This window comes from Brachyistius frenatus, unplaced genomic scaffold, assembly GCF_029030835.1.
Source record: "Brachyistius frenatus isolate BFR_SWC_R1_liver_20210118 unplaced genomic scaffold, ASM2903083v1 Contig_97, whole genome shotgun sequence".
Lineage (NCBI taxonomy): Eukaryota > Metazoa > Chordata > Actinopteri > Embiotocidae > Brachyistius > Brachyistius frenatus.
Window position 1 is genome coordinate 1,432,276 of NW_027210696.1, and position 19,848 is coordinate 1,452,123.

The 19,848-nt window shown below is 40.8% G+C and overlaps 2 protein-coding genes across 4 annotated transcripts in view; both read left to right on the forward strand.

The window, feature by feature from the left end:
• mef2aa (myocyte enhancer factor 2aa) overlaps positions 1–6,101 on the forward strand; it is a gene marked incomplete at its 3' end in the record, with an annotated part of 60,253 nt that extends 54,152 nt beyond the window's left edge. Inside the window, exons 6-10 of the mRNA XM_069711136.1 lie at positions 1,896–2,080; positions 3,575–3,598; positions 5,171–5,300; positions 5,464–5,587; positions 5,774–6,101. Of these exons, the coding sequence (XP_069567237.1) occupies positions 1,896–2,080; positions 3,575–3,598; positions 5,171–5,300; positions 5,464–5,587; positions 5,774–6,101 (791 nt within the window). The remainder of the gene's footprint in view (positions 1–1,895; positions 2,081–3,574; positions 3,599–5,170; positions 5,301–5,463; positions 5,588–5,773) is intronic.
• A 7,854-nt stretch (positions 6,102–13,955) lies between these two features.
• The window catches only part of LOC138628236 (multiple C2 and transmembrane domain-containing protein 2-like), a 32,351-nt gene continuing 26,458 nt past the window's right edge, over positions 13,956–19,848 (forward strand). For 2 of the 3 annotated variants that reach the window (XM_069711150.1, XM_069711152.1), the window contains exons 1-5: positions 13,956–14,040; positions 14,568–15,542; positions 16,627–16,894; positions 19,445–19,587; positions 19,686–19,762. In XM_069711150.1, the coding sequence (XP_069567251.1) occupies positions 14,580–15,542; positions 16,627–16,894; positions 19,445–19,587; positions 19,686–19,762 (1,451 nt within the window). In that variant the 5' untranslated portion in view covers positions 13,956–14,040; positions 14,568–14,579. The remainder of the gene's footprint in view (positions 14,041–14,567; positions 15,543–16,626; positions 16,895–19,444; positions 19,588–19,685; positions 19,763–19,848) is intronic. The other variant, XM_069711153.1, reaches the window with a different exon arrangement.

The window sequence follows — 19,848 nt, forward strand, 5'->3', positions numbered from 1 at the left end:
TAAGCCATGACAGTGAACCAGCAGGCACAAAACAGGACCTCCCCTAAGTGGAATGCAGCCATCATTAATACACCTGTGCTTCTCTGATAACAACTTAAAATATCTGTTATATAAAAAGCCTATTTCTCCTCTCCCTCGCCTTGTTTTCCTGAACAGCAGCTTTACATTTTTGGCTGACTTCTGCCGAAGTAAAACATCAAAGCTCACTGATTTATCAGCGAAATCTATTCCTTTACGTGAAATTGTATTTGCTCTAAATTCTCATTCCCACCGAATGACATCTTCACCGCTTTTAACCAGGCTTGCTATTTTTAGGGCCTTGGACATTTACTCTGCTAATTCTGTAAACATTGCTTTCTTGCAGCAGCCAAGTCTTGCCTGATCAAAGCCAGAGCTGATGGCGATAGCTGCTTGTATATACTGTTGATTCAGCTGTGAGATACTATTGTAGACTTCATAACTGTTTATTTGACCATGAATTGTTGCTCTCCTTATCTGTAGTCAGAGGGGCTATTGTTCCATTATGTTCTTACACAAGAGCCTCCTCGTTGTGCACACAATTTGTGTTTCACTGGGGTACACTGAACACAATGGAGAAGTCAGCAACTTGTTGAAGTGTTACTGATCTGTTGATACAGTGGTGGATGCCATTAATCCTTTCTTCAGGATTTCAACATATATTTTTGTTTTCAAGTATAGATTTGACTCAAGACTGATATAAAACCAAATCCAGTGTAAAATTCAAGTGCACTTGAAATATTACTTTTGTTTGGTTATTGTTTTCATAACAATTCACGGCTCCCTTTTTTATTAGAGTGCATTTGTGTGGAATCTGCAGAGTCCCACTGCAGACCTTGTGCAGATGAGTCATACAGTATCTTGCAGTTGAAAATAAGGTACCGTAGGTTGACAAAAACACAAAGAATACATCTTTTTATGAAACCTGGATTTAAAAAAAAAAAAAGACAATAGTTGTTAAAACTGCTATTTGGTATATTGTTATATAGTATCGTCAAAATACTAGATACAGACAGTTTACAGGGCTCTAACAGTTTGAATTTTGACTATAGTTTGGTTTATTTTAATTGACAAACTAGCAAGAAGACAATCTATTTCTGAAACCCAAAAAGCAAACAAGAAAGTAATTTTCTTGCTGCTGGTATTAAATATATTTTATGTTATACTAAAGTTTAGTAGAGATTACAGTATATAATGCATGGTGCAGTATCTGAAATTTGTTTTAAAAACTATCACAGACAGAGACCTTAACAAGTGTCTATCTATTTATCTGTGAAAAATATTTCTTAAATAGAATTCCTCACTGAATTTCAATAATTAGTGAGTACCGTGATAATATCAATCTTTTATCAGTTAGTTGCTGAGTGATAGAAAGGGAGTTCCTGTAATAAGCTGTAAGGACTCAGTCACTTTTCAAAAAAAGGAAATGACTAATGGCAGTCAACAATAAGGTGTGAATGTTGAGAGAAGAGTCTGACACTTTGCTGCTGTTTGTGTGCTGTTACAAACAACATAGAACAACATCTTATTGTTTTTATTCAGCTGTAATGGGCTCAGTTATTTCTTCTAAGCAGTCACAGTACATTTGTCAGTGAACTGCTCCTCATCCCAAGATGCAAAGAACTGGCTTTGGTATAATCATTCACAATAAAAATAAAAGGCTCATCAATTTTGAAATGGACATTTTATTTTTGTAAATGTGCAGGATAATTATCTCAGTCTATTAAAACTTCCCAGAGGGTTGGAAACACTTAACACCGCGTGCTGCAGCATGCTGGAAAACAACGCAGTGCGAGAGGTTTGCCTGATGACTGGGAGTGTTGTCAGTCACAGTCCACGGTTTGATGATGTGTTTCTGTTGCTGTGTACCTCTGCAGGGAACGGTTTTGTTAACCCCAGGGGCTCGCCGGGCCTCCTCAGCACACCCAGCGGCAATGGCCTGGGTAAAGTCATGCCCACCAAGTCTCCGCCACCCCCCGGAGGGAACATGGGAATGGGAAGCCGCAAGCCAGACCTAAGGGTTGTTATCCCTCCATCAAGCAAAGGGATGATGCCCCCACTGGTGAGTACAGAGCACACCACTGCACATAAGTATCTCCAGCTAAAGGACCTTTAAATATCTCTGCTGCGGGGCAGAGCTGAGCTTTGTTCAGTGTCTTTATCTCGACTTTCACAGCAGAATGTTTTGCAGGATTTTGCCTACGCATGTTTTTGATGTTATCACATCAATGTAGCACGGTGTGCGAGTGAGGTTGTCACCTCACTAAGGACTTTATCTGTCAGCCAAGTGGGACTCGCTCACAGTGTGCTGGACTCATCTGAGCAAGGTTCCTCTTTTGCTGTGTTCTTCTCCAATATTATGTGGACTGAGCCAAGAATCTGCAGCCCAGGTGTCATAACTCTTCCTCAATTATTCACATTTAAATGAGAGGCTTTCTCTAATTAAAATAATGAAGTTGCAGAGTACCCTGACCACGGCACACACCTGAGGCTGTTGTAGGCCCTCCAAGTCATAAATCAACATTCACAATAACTGCAAGCGGGGTACTTTCTGCCAGCAAATACTGTAAACCCTTTCCAACTTTGCGTGTCGCTAGTGGCGTCAGTAACAGCAGCCACTCCAGAAAAGTGATTGTGTTTTGTAAATAAACCTCTGGTTACTGTGGGTGCTCCTCCTTTGCTGAGCCTCAACTGAGCCTGAAGCAGTGTTTAAACAACTGTGTTTCCATGTCTGCATGTGGAATACGTAGCGCACGACAGGTTGTGTTGCAAGAGGTGGGAAACGGGTTCGTCGGTTGTGGGAGGTCGGTTCAGTTCTGTCTGAGCCAGTGGAGCATTTTAAACTAGTAGAGGCTGTGGAGAGTGCTGGCTGTGGCAGGACTGCAGACAGCCTGTCATTAGGCCATAATGGTATTAAATTAATCACATCTCAGTGTGACAGAGTGTAGATGAAGACTTAATCAGGGGCCCAGGGTGTGAGCCAGATAATATCTTGTCGCCCTTGTCGTGTCTTCCTACCGCTATTGATTGAGTGTGGGTATTAAGAGCCCTGGCTTGGTCACAGTATGTCCCACAGCACAGAAAAGATGGAAGATGAGCTTCTGGTTCCTCCTTTCAGCACAGGGAGGACTCTTAAGTGCACAGGGCGATGCAGTCATTGTTGATACCAGTGATGAAACTTTATCTGTAATTCCTGATGATTATAAGTTGATGTCAGAGTCAGAGTCACGATCAAATGAATGTTAGTCCACATCCTGTACAACTCTTGGTTCGTTTGTGAGTTTGTAACTTCAATAGCTTTTGTCCAGGATAAGAACTTTATCACACGTTGGTCAAAGAGCCAAATATGTTAAATAAAGGAAAGTAATCGGGTGCCTGTGCTTTGTACAAAATGAGTGACGTTTTATGACGACTGCAAAAGTCGTCTGCAGTTTTATACCCATTACTGTCCCTCTTACTATAAAAACTTTGATAGCTGTCACTATTTTCCCCGAGCGATTTTACAGCCGCTCGGCTTCTTTTCTGTAACCCTCTTCTTTTCTTCTGTTGAGGGCAGTCGGAGGAGGAGGAAATGGATTTGGTGAGTTTTGACAAATGCCTGGGCAAATGGTTGAAATGTGAACCATGCTTCCGGTAATCACAGATGCTAGACTGAAGGCAGTGTTCGAACTGGAGATTGGCTCTCAGAACTGCCAGCTACAAGAAATTAGAAAAAAAAAAAAATGTTTTGTCACTGCATGCTTTGGGTTTGGCCTGTGAAAATTGCCTCAGCCTGTTAAATTGGCTCTTCTATTCCCAACACGTCAATGTTAGTCATATACCACCAGGAGTGTGAGTGGTGTAAGTGTGTGTGTGTGTGTGTGTGTGTGTGTGTGTGTGTGTGTGTGTGTGTGTGTGTGTGTGTGTGTGTGTGTGTGTGTGTGTGTGTGTGTGTGTGTGTGTGTGTGTGTAAAAGTGTGTTTTTGAGACAGAGAGAGAGCGAGAGAGAGAATCAATGCTTAATTTTTTTTTTAACTATCACACTGCAGTCGCAGTTTGAAGTTTTACAATTTAAAGAGTGATGAGTCAAATATAAATCATTTATAGTTTTTATTTTCCCAAAGGGAGAGAGGCTTACATCATCTTCAATGATATCATTGTGTGAGACACTTGGGTTTGGTGAATTCATCTGGCTGGAGAGTGTTGGAACAATGCAAGGAAGCCATCTACTAGATCATGACGCAATGCTGCTTGAAACGTAACCGCTGGCAGCTGCACAGATGTTTGTTACATTATACACTGTGGACTTGCTGGAGTGTTGTTTTAAACTACAGTACGTCTGCGTTTGATTAGTGCAGTTGGAGTGTCTGCGTTTGTAGCTCACAGCAAAGTTTGCTGCATGACCACACCAAGCTGTGTAGGTGTGTTTGTGTGGACCGCATGCCCGTCACTGCACTAAAAACCACCGGGGCTCGGCTGTACGTCACTCTGGGAATTGAAATGTATATTATCCTCTTGCACTTTCTCGGTTAGGAGTTTGAGCTCACAACTGATCTCGTTGTCTTTGTCTCACTGACTGTTTAAGCGACAGATGTTGTCCTTTTACAGGTGTCCTCACTTGTCCTGAGCTGCCCCTAAAATAGCATTTTTCTTCATGTCTAACAAAGTGAAACTAATCGCTCGCGTTGTAGTAATTTGTTGTGTCAGTTGTCCACTTTAAAATGATGGAGGAAATCATTTATAATATCTGTAATCCGCTGTTTTTAGGCCAAGTTAACTATTTTTGTGTTGGGTAAATTTACAGGTGTATGTACAGTTCTACAGTATACGCCCAGATATGACACGTATATGTATAAATTCCTATAAGAGATGACGTATTGCGTATTTTATCCTCAATTTGTATGTATTTTGATTGTTAACTCATACAGTTAATGAATCAGACAGATCAGAGTACTCACTGCCATGAAGCTCCACCTCCACCTTGTGGCAGCTTTTACCATTACACGCACATCCCTGATTACCAGTAAATACTGGAGATAGGAAACACCTTGTAGGCTCTAAATCAATTGTTTTAAATCAAAAGGAATTACAGGCCTTGTTTAGAATCAGAGTGTGGCGTTTTTAGAGGGCCTCAGGTTTATGCATTGTGCTCGTTGTTTTGTATGTTTTGCAGAACACCCAGAGGATAAGCAGTTCTCAGTCCACCCAGCCTCTGGCCACACCAGTCGTGTCTGTCACCACCCCCAGCTTACCCCCACAGGGCCTGCTCTACTCCGGCATGCCCACCTCCTACAATCCTGCTGGTGAGTCTGGACTCGCTCCCCTCCCGAGCTGAACGCAACCCCCCTCGGTCGAGACTGTTTGTAGTCGACGCTGCTGGTTCCTGCTCTTTTCTCTGCGGCACACGGTGTTGTAACCGAAATGTGAGCGAGTTCTCAGTGTGCGTGGCTGCTTTTGTTTTTACAGAGTACTCCCTGAGCAGTGCGGAGATCTCCTCCCTACAGGGCTTCAGCTCTCCTGGGCTCTCGCTGGGCTCCATGTCGGCATGGCAACAGCATCAACTGGGCCAAGCAGCTCTTAATTCTTTGGTGTGAGTAACACACTTCCAAACAAAGGCACACTCTCCAGACGCCCGCACATAAAAGCAACACCCACTGTGCTGTGATATCAAGCTGAATCACACATCTACATATCCCTGGCTTTTCACATTACTGCACTTCACATTTGTTGTCTCATTTCTGATAGATGCACAAAATGTCCTGCTTATCTTTCCTAGCAGTGGTGGAGGTCACCTACCTCAGGGTTCCAACCTATCCATCAGCACCAGCCAGAGCATAAACATCAAGTCCGAGCCCATCTCGCCCCCACGGGAGCGCGTCACCGCATCTGGCTTCCCACTGCAACAGCCGCAGCAAGGGTCCAGCCGACAGGAAGTACTGGGACGTTCACCTGCCGACAGCCTCAGCTCGTCTTGTAGCTCGTATGACGGCAGCGATCGCGAGGACCACCGGCCAGACTTCCACTCCCCGCTGGGGCTGGGCAGACCCCCTGCTGGCTCTGAGGGCAGAGAGAGCCCGTCGGTCAAGCGCTTGCGCATGGACCCCCCCCCCCCCCCCCCCCCCCCCCCCCCCCCCCCCCCCCCCCCCCCCCCCCCCCCCCCCCCCCCCCACATGGGTAACATAAAGAGTCGTGATCGAGCCTCCAGTCACCAGCTAGTCAGAGAGAGGGAGGGGTTAGACATGGAGATAGAAGAAAGAGCAAGGGTCCTATCATTATGATACTATTATTCAACTCCACTTCAATTTGGAAGACTGAGATGTAATGTAATGAGACGTGTCAGGACATATCTAAAGTAAATTCTCAAACTGATGCAGTAAGATTTAAAAAAAGAAAGAGAAAAAAATATCTGTTAGCTGGACTGAGTTATATTTCACGAGCAGACGGTATCAGGTACTCGGTGCAATTCAGATTATGTTTTTAGAAGGAAGATGTTCAAAGAAATTTGTTAAAAAATAGGCGGTAGATTATTGTAGTCACTGGTCTAGTCAGACACTTACATGTAGTTGCTGTTTTTGCTGTTGTGCTCGCAAGTTGCAAACAATCAGACAAAGTTGTGTTGCTTTGAGGCTGAGGACCCGTACATACGATGTTCACCGCAAGAACTATCTTTAATAATCATGCTGTAACCATACAAGACCTTTATCTCGAGTGGCCTCTTCTAATTTATTGATTCAGTCAATCAGGAGATACAGAGCACATGGAGTAAATCAATATTATACAGGAATTTTGACCCTACAGTAAATAATTGCAACAGTTGAGACTACTTTAGTGAGTACATGAAACAATAATGTTGGAGGTAAAAACTAAATAGCAACAGAATTTATTGCAATAATGACAAACTATTCGTTTTATAGTTTTAAAATAGTAGGATATATAAATGTGCAATTAAGATAATGCGAACCTGTCCAGTTGAACTGGTGAGAAAGTCGACATGTTTGTGTAACAGTTCATCAGTAATATAAGCCAAAGCTGTTCTTTTTGTGTTGTTTTGTACAGTTGCTATGATTTCCTAACAGTTCACTCAAATGCACCATTTCTTTCATCATAGTTTTATTTTTTATTGTGCTTTATTACGGTGTAAAGTCATGTAAACCGGATCTTGAAATCGATATCTAAAGCCATGAACATTTGCTGTTCTGTTTGTATAATTGAAAATTTGAGCCAAACATTGTCTTTTGTTGTGTAAATAGCGACTTTAATATATATTACCAGGGTGTGAGTACATACTGAATGTACTGTATGATCACCGTTTTCAAGAAAAGTATATTTTTGTGGTTTACAGCCAAGTTTACAAGAGTAGACCCTTAAAAAGTACAGTAGACAATTCGCTGGTCAATATTTGCTATTTCGTTTAGTCTCTTCTAAAATTGAATCATCAACATAAACTCCCATGTGTTTCAGTTCCAGATGGTCAATTTGTTTTGTCTGTCTTTATTAGTGGTGACTGTTTGTCCTGAAGACATTGTAATAGCAACGCTGTGAGATTGAAGTTCCACCATTTTCATATTTCTGAAGGATGATCCCAAGGTTAGGGGAAACAAGGGTTTCTTCCCACCTATTGTGTGAGTTGTATACCAGCAGCTGCTGAATACACTGCCGCCATTCAAATCCAAGGTCCCAGACCCACATTGAAGAATAATCTATTGTTACTGCACGTAGCTCGACTGAAAGACATGCCATCTCTCAGCGATTTCCACTATCCTGTTATTGGTACATGGAATTTAAGCAGAAGACATAAACATGGTTTGAAGGGTCTGCTGACTTTTACACAAAACTGATCATGCCCGGTCCCACACGTGGTTGTAAATACTACAGTCTAATCGTGTACAAAAAACAAAAAAAATACTCGTGTTTTCTTCATTGGCTCCAGAAATTGTATCGTTTATCCGTGCGCCGTTAATGAGAGTACTGTAGCCGTAAGAACCGTAGGAGCCAGAAAAGCGACAGAAAAAAAGGGGAGTCGGGAGGGGTAAAAAAAAAAGAAAAAAAAAAAGAAGGGGGCTCCTACTTTTTCTTCTCCATCATCATCACATTAACAAATCATTCAGCAGCTAAATCATTACACAACACACTGACTGACTTCAATCTCACTGCTGAGAGGCACACGTTTGTCTGAGAAGTTTGCTGTACGAGAGAGGTGTTGCTCTGCATTCGCCATTGGCATCTCTTGTGTGCGCGTTTCTGAGGTTTCTGACCCCCTTTCCCCCCCCACACACACACACACACACACACCCACCACACACACACACACACACACACACACCACCACCACCACCCACATCATCAGCTCCATGGTAGTTCTCAGTTTACGCCCGTACTGATCTATGCAGTTTTAACCCCAATTCACGTGAAATATATACGAAATATGATGTCATTACAGGTCACGCAGGAAGGAGAGTGACAGAGGGTAGACTGTTAGCCTCTTTTTCTGAAGTGCCACAGCTGGAAATGACTGGATAATACATTTCATGAAATGCTTTATTTGGATACCCCAGGGCAATCTCCTCATGTTCATATATATTGGTAGACATACTTTACATAATGTATAGTAATCCATAAAGTAATCCAGTTTATCACAGCAGGTGAAAATAGCAATAATAAATGACTACAACAAAAATGGTCTGCCTGTCTTGGCGGCATCACCTCGTAGTTGAGCACATATTTTAGCACTCGATAACATATCAGGGAATTTTGTAGTCGCTCTATCTATATGCACAGTTAGGAAATGCCTTATCCCAAAGAAAAATGTACTATTATTTTCTCAGTTAAAGAAAGACAAAGCAGACATCACTCAAACCTGACCAGACCTGCCTCTTCTCAGACTGGACTCGCACAAGAAACTGCGTGGTGAATGCACGGCGACACACTTTGCTCTTTTGGTCTACATCCAAATTGTGCACAACTGATGAATGTGAACGGAAAGGGTAATCAATGAACCTCTGTAGAGGACTTTCTTCACTTTGCTGTGCAAGAGTACACTGCTTTGCTTCATGGCTTTTCTAAACAAAACTATGTGTTTGGTAAGTGTTTGTAGTTGATAGTTCACTTAACTAATGAAGCTGTTTTCGGTTTGAACGCTCAGACCGTTTGGCGGCACAAGCTGGACTTTGTTGCCAATAATGAAATTATTCGTTTCAAAATCGAAATAGATTTTAAGTTAATCTACATTTTATTTCCCTTGAATGTGTTATTTTATTTTTCATCATACGATAAATATTCAAGTGAACTTTTTATTAAACAATTAAGATACTATGCTAGATGTTGTTGTACAAAATTTGTATTCTTCACAAAAGTACAAATATTGGCTTTTAATGTGTAATTTAGGTTCTCTCTCTTATTCTGTATAAAATGAAGTAAACAACTTTCATAGAATTTGTTCTCCTGTGAAGTCCCAAACAGTAGAAACTGTCAACTTTATTAAACACCTCAGTGTATGCTCAGTCTGATCTCACTGTCTATTCATCTTTGACTGTTGCTTTGAAAGTGCATCACCTCATATATCAGTTAACACACTTGGGCCACTGTCATAGTGACACATTCTTAACTGGCAGCACAAAGCTGTTAAAAACCTGAACTCCTTGAATTTATTGAAAAATACGTCTGCCATAATTCCTCGATGAAATCAGCAAATTTAAAACGTCTGTTTAAAAAAAGTGCTGCTCAGTTTACTGTAAAGGTTTTATGCATGATGTATTGATGGCCAGTGCACAAATAATACTATATGTATATATTTGCGCGTAAATATGTAAACAGCCTTTTAATGTTGAAACTAGTTGAGACGGAGTTAAATTTACCTTCATTAAAAGAAGATTAGGAGGTTTTATCTATATATAAAAAAAAAAAACACGTATTTCATTAATTCATTGGATGTTTTAGGGGAAAAAAAATCTAAGTGAGTTTCAGCAAATGCGACAATATTTCCTATTCAAATAAATTTGTGCAAAAGTATGAAGTACCAAGTAAACTAAGTACTTATAGTATTTCAAAACAGATGACAGTACATGTAGCCTTACCTATAAACTGTTCCGTAGTGCTTGGATAAATGTAGGCTGCACTGGAACATTTTTGCAAAGTAGATTGCATCTACTGATAAGTTTTAATTTTTTAAGATCAGTGCATTTCCACAGTACCACCAGCAAGTGGCACTGCAGTAAATAAAGTTACTCAGTAGATTGTTGGCCTGTTATTCTGGCTCTTGAGGTTATCTAGCTTCACAGGGGCTTGATCATAAAACTGGTTATGACCTGGCTCTATTAACTCTGAGTTTACAGGCTTGTTTATGTAAAGAGGTGACCATTGAAATAGGAATGGATTTCATGCATTTAGTCTTTTTGACAGGGCTCAGTTTCACACTCATGTTACGCGCCATACAAATTTATATGTATCATATGCATTTAACAAATATAATTTATCCATCTATACCTTGATCTGCAATGAAGAGTTAACACAGCTGATTTTTAAGGTAAGTAAAGAAATTTCACACTCATAACATAACAGTTCATAACAGTTTTACTCACACTGTTGACCACTTCACTATTTGTAAAAAGAAAAGAAAATACCACCTCTTGTTCTGAATAACTTATTTCAGGGCAGTAGTGTTATTTTTTTAATTTTTTTTTTACAAACACAACTTGCTAATAATAGCAAAAAAAAAAAAAAAAAAAAAAAAAATGCTAACACATGTTAATTAATCACTGATGTTAAGTCACTTTAAATTGGAAAATTCTGAAGCTCTAGTAATTTACAAATGTTATACTGTTTTCTTGCTGTGAGCTAAGATTCATACTTCACACTAGTGTTTACTCCAGTTAACTTTGATTGTACATGACCTCCACAGACACCATGCTGAGCAGCTCTACCTGCTTTACAATTTAAAAAAAATATATAATTTAGACAATATGGGAGCTTTGATGAGTCAGGTAAAGACAGGGATGTCATCTCTGTTAAGGTCATATCACCTATGGGGATGCTCCCATATTATACCACTAGAGATCTACCAATTAAATACAGCACGCTATATGTGTGTGTGTGACAATAAACCAAGAACAGCTGTCACGGTCACATATGAAGAAGCAACAAGATGCCAAAAATGCAGTTCCTGAGTGGCATTCACTGGGGAAGGAGATTTTTGTGAGACAAGCCATGTTATAATAGCCTGGGCCTGGTAACTTCCTTGATGGAATTGATTTTAGTTATTGCATCTTACTGCCTGTGGACCTCAGGTTAATTTTGAAACTATTGGAGCAGCCTTTAACCGATCAACATTGACCACCGCATGTGTCAAAACTCTTTCACCGCTGCAACTGCATTAAAATTTTTTATTTTTTTTAAAATAGGTCGCTGATTGGTCCTCCCCAACCCTCAGAGTGGCTGAGCAAATGTTAATGTGGACAGGATTTCCAGGCCAGAGTCACAGAGAAGAAAACTGAAGCTGTAAGTAATAGTCTGATGGAGCCAGACTAATGTTTGGAGGCCCAAGTCCCGCAGAAAACCTGACAGACAGGAAAACCTCTGGGACACGTTTAAACAGCACTCATGAAGAGACTTGTACTCGGTGCATCAGCTGTTGGGCGGGTCTATGATCCACTTGAGAGAACACCATTTGGGTTAATTGAAATGTAAAACTCAAATACACTAAGCGACGTTAGATTTCATGTCAGTCGATTATTTTAGCACCACACGTCAACCTGAGAGGAAAGGTTAGCCACCTGCAAAATCTGTTCGCTAAAGCACCTGCAAACATATAGAATAGCTTTCCGATTTATCCACATCCAACCCATGACACAAGCTGCATACGGTCAAATGCTTTGATTTAGTTATGTACCAGTGATAAAATGCATGCTGCACACGTCGGGGGGGGGGGGGGGGGGGTATGTTGTCAGGATTCCCGTTTATCCAATCGGATGCAAGAAGTTAGCTTATGAATACATATTTCTGGGTTACACTGTTGGTAGTGCGTCTTTCCAGGCAGCTGCTCTGTGGCATTTTAACAAGAGAGGGCAAAAAAAAAGGCGCGTAAATTAGTCGTTCCGGGGTGGGCGGGGCTTCATTGCGCTTTCGTCCTTATGGCAATACGTCACCCCTCCGTGTGCGTCCTCGTGCACGAAACGAACAAAACGGAAACGGGTCTAAAAAAAAAAAAAAAAAAAAAAATGCTCCAAACGCGTGAGGTCAAAACTCTTCGTGGTACCATGAAGCTACCTGAACATAAACCTGAGCAACAAGTAATTAACCTTCGCCCACAGTAGCTGGACAGCATTACCTGTACATCAGTGGTAATGTTATGTGGGTTATATGCGATTTGTGGTGACCATATATATATATATTTTTAACTGCAATTTAAAAGGTAAATACTTTTACTGTTCACTCCTGGTGTCTGACCGCTGTTATCAGTATCTCTACGCTGGAATCTTCCATACACTGAGTGGTTAAACAACATTTGTTTTTCAGAACTACAGTGTTATATTTTTTTATTTACAGTTGTAGATACCTTGCTGCTTCGAATTTTAAATGGTGGTACTTATTTGCATTTTCACCTGTGCAGTATTGCACTTTTTTTTTTTTTTTTTTTTTTTTTTTAATCTACAAATACAAACTTTAACCACATTTTCCACACTGAACATGCATACAACATTACGTAAAATACAGAAGTGGGACAAACAGGGTTTAGGTCAGCTGCGTGGTCCACAACCTCACTTTTTATTTTTTATTTTTATGGCTGTATTCAGTTTGTAGGCTGGCATGTGCATCACTCACTATATTTGTCCCCGAGTGCATGTTCTTGGCTTTCCATCCATGAGACCAGCTGTGCTGCAGGCTGGAAAAAGTCCAGTGTGCATGTGTAGAGTAACCAAGCAGGGTTTTGGGTTGTTTTCGTTGTGTGAGAAGGAAGGCGACAAGCCACCTGCCATAGGGGCTTGCCCTGTGCGGATCCGCAGCCCTGCCTTTCAACTGGGAGCCAAGTTGAGGTTCTTTCATGTGGGCCTGATCTCCTTAAGACATCAGCAAATATTGAACAAGAATCAGTCCAGGCTCAAACACATCTGTTGTCATGTCGTCTCCACTGTTCGGCACAGGCAAGAAGAAAGAGAGGGAACACCAGTGGGTGTGTTGCGATAGCTTCTATGTGTGGACAGAAAGCTATAGTTTATACTCTACAAACACAAATGCTCACTTTTGATGAGCTTAGGCTAAACCATATTCCAGTGCAAACAAATATGGAGCTGTGTGGAAGAAATGGGGTTCGGTACGGCGAGGCAGCCGCTGAGTGCCAGATCCGTTCTGACTTTTCATATGCCTCAGTCATGTTGCAGAATCCATCAGCAGTATTCTGGGACTGTTTTGGACAGATAAGAAAGACGGTTGTATTGCAGAATTAGGCTAGATTATGGCATTAAGTATATTTTCAAATACATGGACCTGTAAGAGGACCCATATTAAAGAAATGCAATGAATGCAAGTCTTAAAACGGACAAATTGCCTCACAAATGCAAATAAACTGTTAGATATACAAATCAACAATAAACAGATTGACAAAACAGGCTGCTGTACTGTGTGGCAACTGTTTCATAGTTTCAGTGCTTCAATGTCTGTTTAATCTCTCGCTACATTGTCTTAATTTACTCAATATTTGTTTGCAGATTATTTTTGATCTGACAAAACTGGAGTCATACTTTATGTAGCTCCATCCAACACGAACAACTTGAGCATGACTCAACAGTTGATGATTTCACAGTCATTGAAACTCACCTTGCATGACTGGTATGGCTAGTTTCACCCAGTTTGACTTCTCAGCCAATCACGTGTCCACAAAGTTATCTTAAAAGTGTGAAGTGCCGTACCCACATGTTGTGTTTCCTTGAACGCTTCCTCTTTTTCACCATTGTTAGGATGGTTGAGCCGCATGTTGGACATTTTTCCACTGCTCCTGTTTGAAACTGAATCAGTGTTGCTTTGCCTGGCTGTTCAGCAGAGGTTGACGGAGTAAGTATGGTGTGATGTTTAATTTTTCTGAATTAGACTCGGAGAACACAATGTCACGCAGAATATTTTATGTCAAGTGATTTATCAGTGAATGTTTGTAAGATTATACTTTGCCCATAATAGTAAGATGTTTCCATAGTTATGCAAGTTAAAGAGTAAGACAGAAAACTAGCAGAGGTATGTACTGTGTGGTGGGACAGTAAATCGGATGGCAGACGTAACCTTCTGTAAGGACACCATGTAGAGTAACTGAGTCAGCAGATTGAATTTAATCTTTATAAAGCCAAAGTGTCAAAGAGGAAATCTAATATAAAACATAATAGTAATATATGTTCAAAGGTTTTATATGTTTTGGCCAATGCTAAATAAATGAATATAGTTACCTGTAGTATATTTTACATTTGGCTCTTTTGTAGTTTTTATCATTTCCATGGACTTTGGCCACTGTACATCTTACTGCTCTGCATTAGCCCTGTGCATGTACAAATTATATCAATTTCACAGTTGTTGTTTTTTTTATCTGAAAGGTATCAATCAAGATGGAGGGCAAGAAAAAGAATTTATTGGAGAACTTGCGTCTGAAAACAAAGCTGCCCAACCTCAAGAAGCGTAAAAAGCCACTTGCCAAGCAGGGGAGGAATCTGGCCCATCGGCGAAGTATTTCTGTACCAGACCTCACGTTTGTGCCAGGGGAAGCCTTTGGTAGCGATAGCGCCTTGGTGTCTACTGCCTCTGATGCTATCTTCTTTGGCATGTCTCCTGGTCCGAGTGATTCAGATTCTGTTGCAAGTGGCTCGGTCATCGACGGAGCACTTTTTACAGACAAACTGAATGATTATTTCCCAGAAACTACATTCAGAGTTCCTCGGCCAGATCACCAGGCTGCAGCTTTGAATAGAATAAGTGCACCAGCAGGATCACTGGGCCTTTATGAGGACATTCATGAAATGACAAGTCCAGGCCCAGAGAACAAAGCAAACTTGACTCAAGAAGGCTTGTATGCACAAATGGATAAAAGAGGCAGGGGGTATGTAACAAAATTTGCTTTTGAACCTATTCCGACACATGTTTTTAACAATGCACAAGTTAGTTCGCCAAGATCAGACCTTGTAGAGAGAGTGGGTCTCCCTGGTGAAGACACCCCAGCAGACTCTGTTGCTGCAGTGCTGGCCCGGGCAAACTCACTGGGGGACCAAATAAACCCCTACACTGCAAGGAAGACCGTATCATTTGAGCAGAAAATGCCGTCATCTGAAAAAGGGACTCCGCCAACAATCAGAAAAAAGGCTTCTGGAGATACTCTGGGTACTCCTTTGGAGAGTGCAGATGGCACTTCTTTCGACTCTGCATGTGGCACTTCCAGTGAGGAACGGGTCAACATGTCCTGGATGACAGATTCAGAAGAAATGGACAGAGAACCCTTCTCCTCTCTGCTGATGAGAGAGTTGTCCATTGAAGAGGGTATGCTGGAAGTTCCTGATGAGGCCCAGGAAGAAATAGAGGTCATTATTATAATATTATTTTTAATATTATTATTATTATTATTATTATAACATCATTTTTAGCCAGTTTTTTTTTTTTAAGGTGACAATTAACACAGAAATCCAAACCAATCCAGCCTTCTGCACATACATCAAAGAGCCTGTACTTCTGGAGATTTAGATGAACTGTTTATCTCATAAATTGAGGTAAAAGTGTGCAATCACTTTTGCAACAAAAAGCAAATGTTGGACAAGAGGAGGTTACAAGAAGTTATAAAATATACTTAAAAGACCTTTAGTGGTTCCAAATGTAACATGAAGCAACAACACAATAAGTACTGTCAGTTACTTATAAATATATTTCAACATTGGTCACATTTGTTTACACTTGCTTATATTTGCACGCTTTCATTTAACTTTCAAATATTGTGGTCAGCTTTTTCACACACTATGGCTTTCATGCTAAGAGTTGTGCTCAGCCTCTAATATGGTGACCAGCATGAAATTGATATTCCTTTCCTAAGCTCGAGCCTAGAGTTGTGGTTTTATTACACTTTATCCCAGTAGCCTTTATGACAGTTCTCCTGGTGCAACATATAAAAAACATCCTTGTCTGGATGCTGTTAAATGTAAATCTGGGATTTGACTTAATGCGCCCTCTGGGATAGTTGAAACTGAGACTGTTGTATCCTCTTTTGTCTAGATGTCCCATAGATATGGGAACCAGTTGAAAACCTGTGTTTCTAGTTGGTGACACGATGTGGTTTGGAGAGTTCTACAGAAAGAACACTAAAAGCTTGATTCAAATCTCACTTACACTCGAGACTTTGTACTGCTGTTAGCAGTATTTACATACGGGAGATACCATGCAGCCCTCACAGAGGTTAAATGTGGCCATGAGCAAAACACATACAGAGAATGTCTTGAAATGGATAAACCACCTTTTTTTTAAATAATTGCCCAAAATAATAAGAGCAGTACACATACCTTGACATCTCGGCTAAGTTTGACTGTTTGCAGCCAGCTAAAAACATGAACATGAAAAAAAAAAGTGTTTTAATGTTGATGTTCTGTAAATTGTCATTATAATTGTTCTTCTTCGCAGATGTCCAGTGAACCGTGTGACCTTTATGATGAAAATGGTCAAGATCCTCCTTTCGAAAACTCTGTGAGTACTCAATGTGCTCGATGTACTGTCCCCACTGAAGTAACCCTCACATCTGATATGAGAAAGTGTCTAAATGTGAATGTTTCTTCATTGGAGGTTATGACACCAGGGCCTGAGCTCCAAACCCCAGCCGCCTTCCAGCGGTACCTCTTGAACATCAACCTGAAGCAGGGAAGGAACCTAGTCATCAGAGACAAGCGCTCCGGTAGGTCAGCCGCCTGCGGGCGATCCACACAAGGTCCTGACAGTTCACAGCCTGTAAAACTTCCTCCTGTAACTGTGGAATTTTTTTGAAACCGATCAGTACAGATTCGCATGTGCCATATCAGATTCTTTGAACAATTGAAAAGAATGTCGTTCCTGGTGTGTTGGCTTTCGGTTACAGTTAAAGGCTGAGTCCTCAATCAGATTAGTACAGATTCACATGTGCCATATCTGATTCCTTGAACAATTGAAAAGAATGTCGTTCCTGGTGTGTTGGCTTTCGGTTACAGTTAAAGGCTGAGTCCTCAATCAGATTAGTACAGATTCACATGTGCCATATCAGATTCTTTGAACAATTGAAAAGAATGTCGTTCCTGGTGTGTTGGCTTTTGGTTACAGTTAAAGGCTGAGTCCTCAATCAGATCAGTACAGATTCACATGTGCCATATCAGATTCCTTATACAATTGAAAAGAAAGCAGTTCCTGGTGGATTGGCTTTTGGTTACAGTTAAAGGGTGAGTCCTCGATGAAACCCAGCATGTACACAATCTTGTTAAACTCGCTGTGACTGTGAGTCAATCAGACAGTGGAGAGTTGGGCAGGGAAAATGTGTTTTTGTGTATAAAGGGAAGATGGGATGTATTCAGTTAACACCTCTGTTGACTTGTATGACATCTTTTGTCAAGTGACGCATGCACAACGGCAAAAAAAAAAAAAAAAAAAAAAAGAACACCAGAGAAGTATGCAGTCCAACCAGTATGACAAAAGACAGACCAGGAAAAAGGAGTCGGTTATAATTAAAGGACACACAATCTGTACATGAAACTGCTGCAACTTATTTAAACAGCTGTTGGTCAGAGGCTTATCCCACATATTCCCTGTATTTAAATATTATAAGCCACAACCATTTTTAATTTTTTTTATTTAAGTATAATGTTTGATTTAATCATCTTAAAGCAGCGCCTTTAGATCTATTCTTTGGGAGGAATTATTCATCGTCATATCCAGGTTTAGAGTCTTTCATGAACTTTGCAAGATGCTTTTATTTTAATAATAAATTTATATGTATTTGAATGACTTGATTTTCATAACTGGCTGATCTTTTGATAATGGATTTCACATTAACAGTTGCATTTATGTATGAGAGAAAAAGATGGAGCGTGTGAACCACCTCCCCGATGCCCAGGCCAAGGAGTGTTTGTTTTGGGAAAGCAGCAACCCCAAGTGGCCATAAATGAAATTACAACATATTATAAAATTCTTGTGTGGTCTCATAAGTTATGACTGTGTACCTTTTGTCATTTTTCAGAGTAAAAAAAATAAAAATGCATTATAATAGTAGAAATATGATATGACAACATTTCAGAGCTACATCAATCTTATTTCATTTAAAATTGAAACCCTGAGGCTGTTCTGGGGTTTTAAGCAACATTATACTCTTCTGTAGCTCTTTTAGCTTTGGGAAATCACCTAACAGTGAAATGGTGAAAGGATATTCGTCTTTGATGTATGCTGGGTTTTTTTTTTTTTCTCACCTGGTGGCAGAAGACCCTCCCACTCCAGTGCCCTCCTCCTTGCTAGTTGAGACCTTACTTTCCCTGACAAGATGGCACCACGATGATGCAATCCCCACACGTATCCTGTCTCTCCACTGTTTGTCCAACAATCAACACCGTGCCAAAGGCTCACCAGTGGCATACATTGTCATTACATATTCTGAAAGGGCCCACACCACCAGCCCACTCTCCTTGCTTTTTGTTCTCCTCTTTTTTCCCATTAATTTCCATCGTCACCATTCTCAGTCATGCCAGAGCTTTTCTCCTTGCTAGCTGCCACATTCTCCTCCTGTCAAGTTGCCTGGAGGTTTCCCTGTCACAGGCTGGCAGGGTGGAGCTGCTGTGGGTCCTGCCTGCCTTTGCGAGATGTTCATTTGGAGTGGGGAGCTGACAGGCCTGACAGCCCATCCCCACAGGGCCTTTGTCATGTGATTCAAGCCTCCCTGCAGGCTCTCTCAAGCACCCCTTTATTCCCCTATACAAATGAAGGCATGGGCCTGGCTTTCATTTTTTGGCCAATCTGCATGCAATTGCAGAAACAAAGGAGTCCCACACCCCCACCCCACTCGCAGACAGACTTTCTTAACAGGCTTGAGAGATTAACACTGGTTGCTTCTAGATTTTGGTTTCTGCTTGCCTCATGCTGGCGAGTGTTACCCTTTGACAATTAAACAGCTACATTCCTCTGTTTTTGCCATGTGTGTGGTGCACCTCCTCCCTACATATTTCAGTCTCTCACACAACCGGCATGGGGGAAGGGTGTGTATGTTTGTGTGTGTTCATGTGTGTTTTGACACACAATGTACAATCTTATATTGACAATGTGTTCCACAAAATGTAAACACGGTTTGAGCCGTTGAATAAATCCCTTCCACCGCTGAAGTCAGTATTTATACAGTGGTTGTACTGTATATAAATCTAACACTTGAGGTGATTACCGCTTGCGGTACACAACATTATCTCGCTAATTTGCTCTTTTGTATATTCAATTTTAGGTACCAGTGATCCTTATGTGAAGTTCAAACTTGAAGGAAAGCAGTTCTATAAGAGCAAAGTGGTTTACAAAAACCTGAATCCACGGTGGAACGAGTCCTTCTCTCATCCTCTTCGAGACAGAGAGCACGCCGTAGAAGTTCGGGTAGGCACTGTCTGTTCCAATATAAGCACGTTACCTGACAAGAGTGGTCTTGTGCGAAAGAAAACTATTTCAGTGACATGTTCGCATCAATGTTACAGGTCTATGATAAAAATCGGACCGCTGATGAGTTCATGGGTTCCGGCTCTATTTCTCTGACAAATCTTGAATTGTACAAGTGAGTAATAATTCAGTTTTTATATTTTTCAGAATAGGTCATCATAAAGAAAACCGTAATTGATTATCTTTTTTTTTTTTTTAATC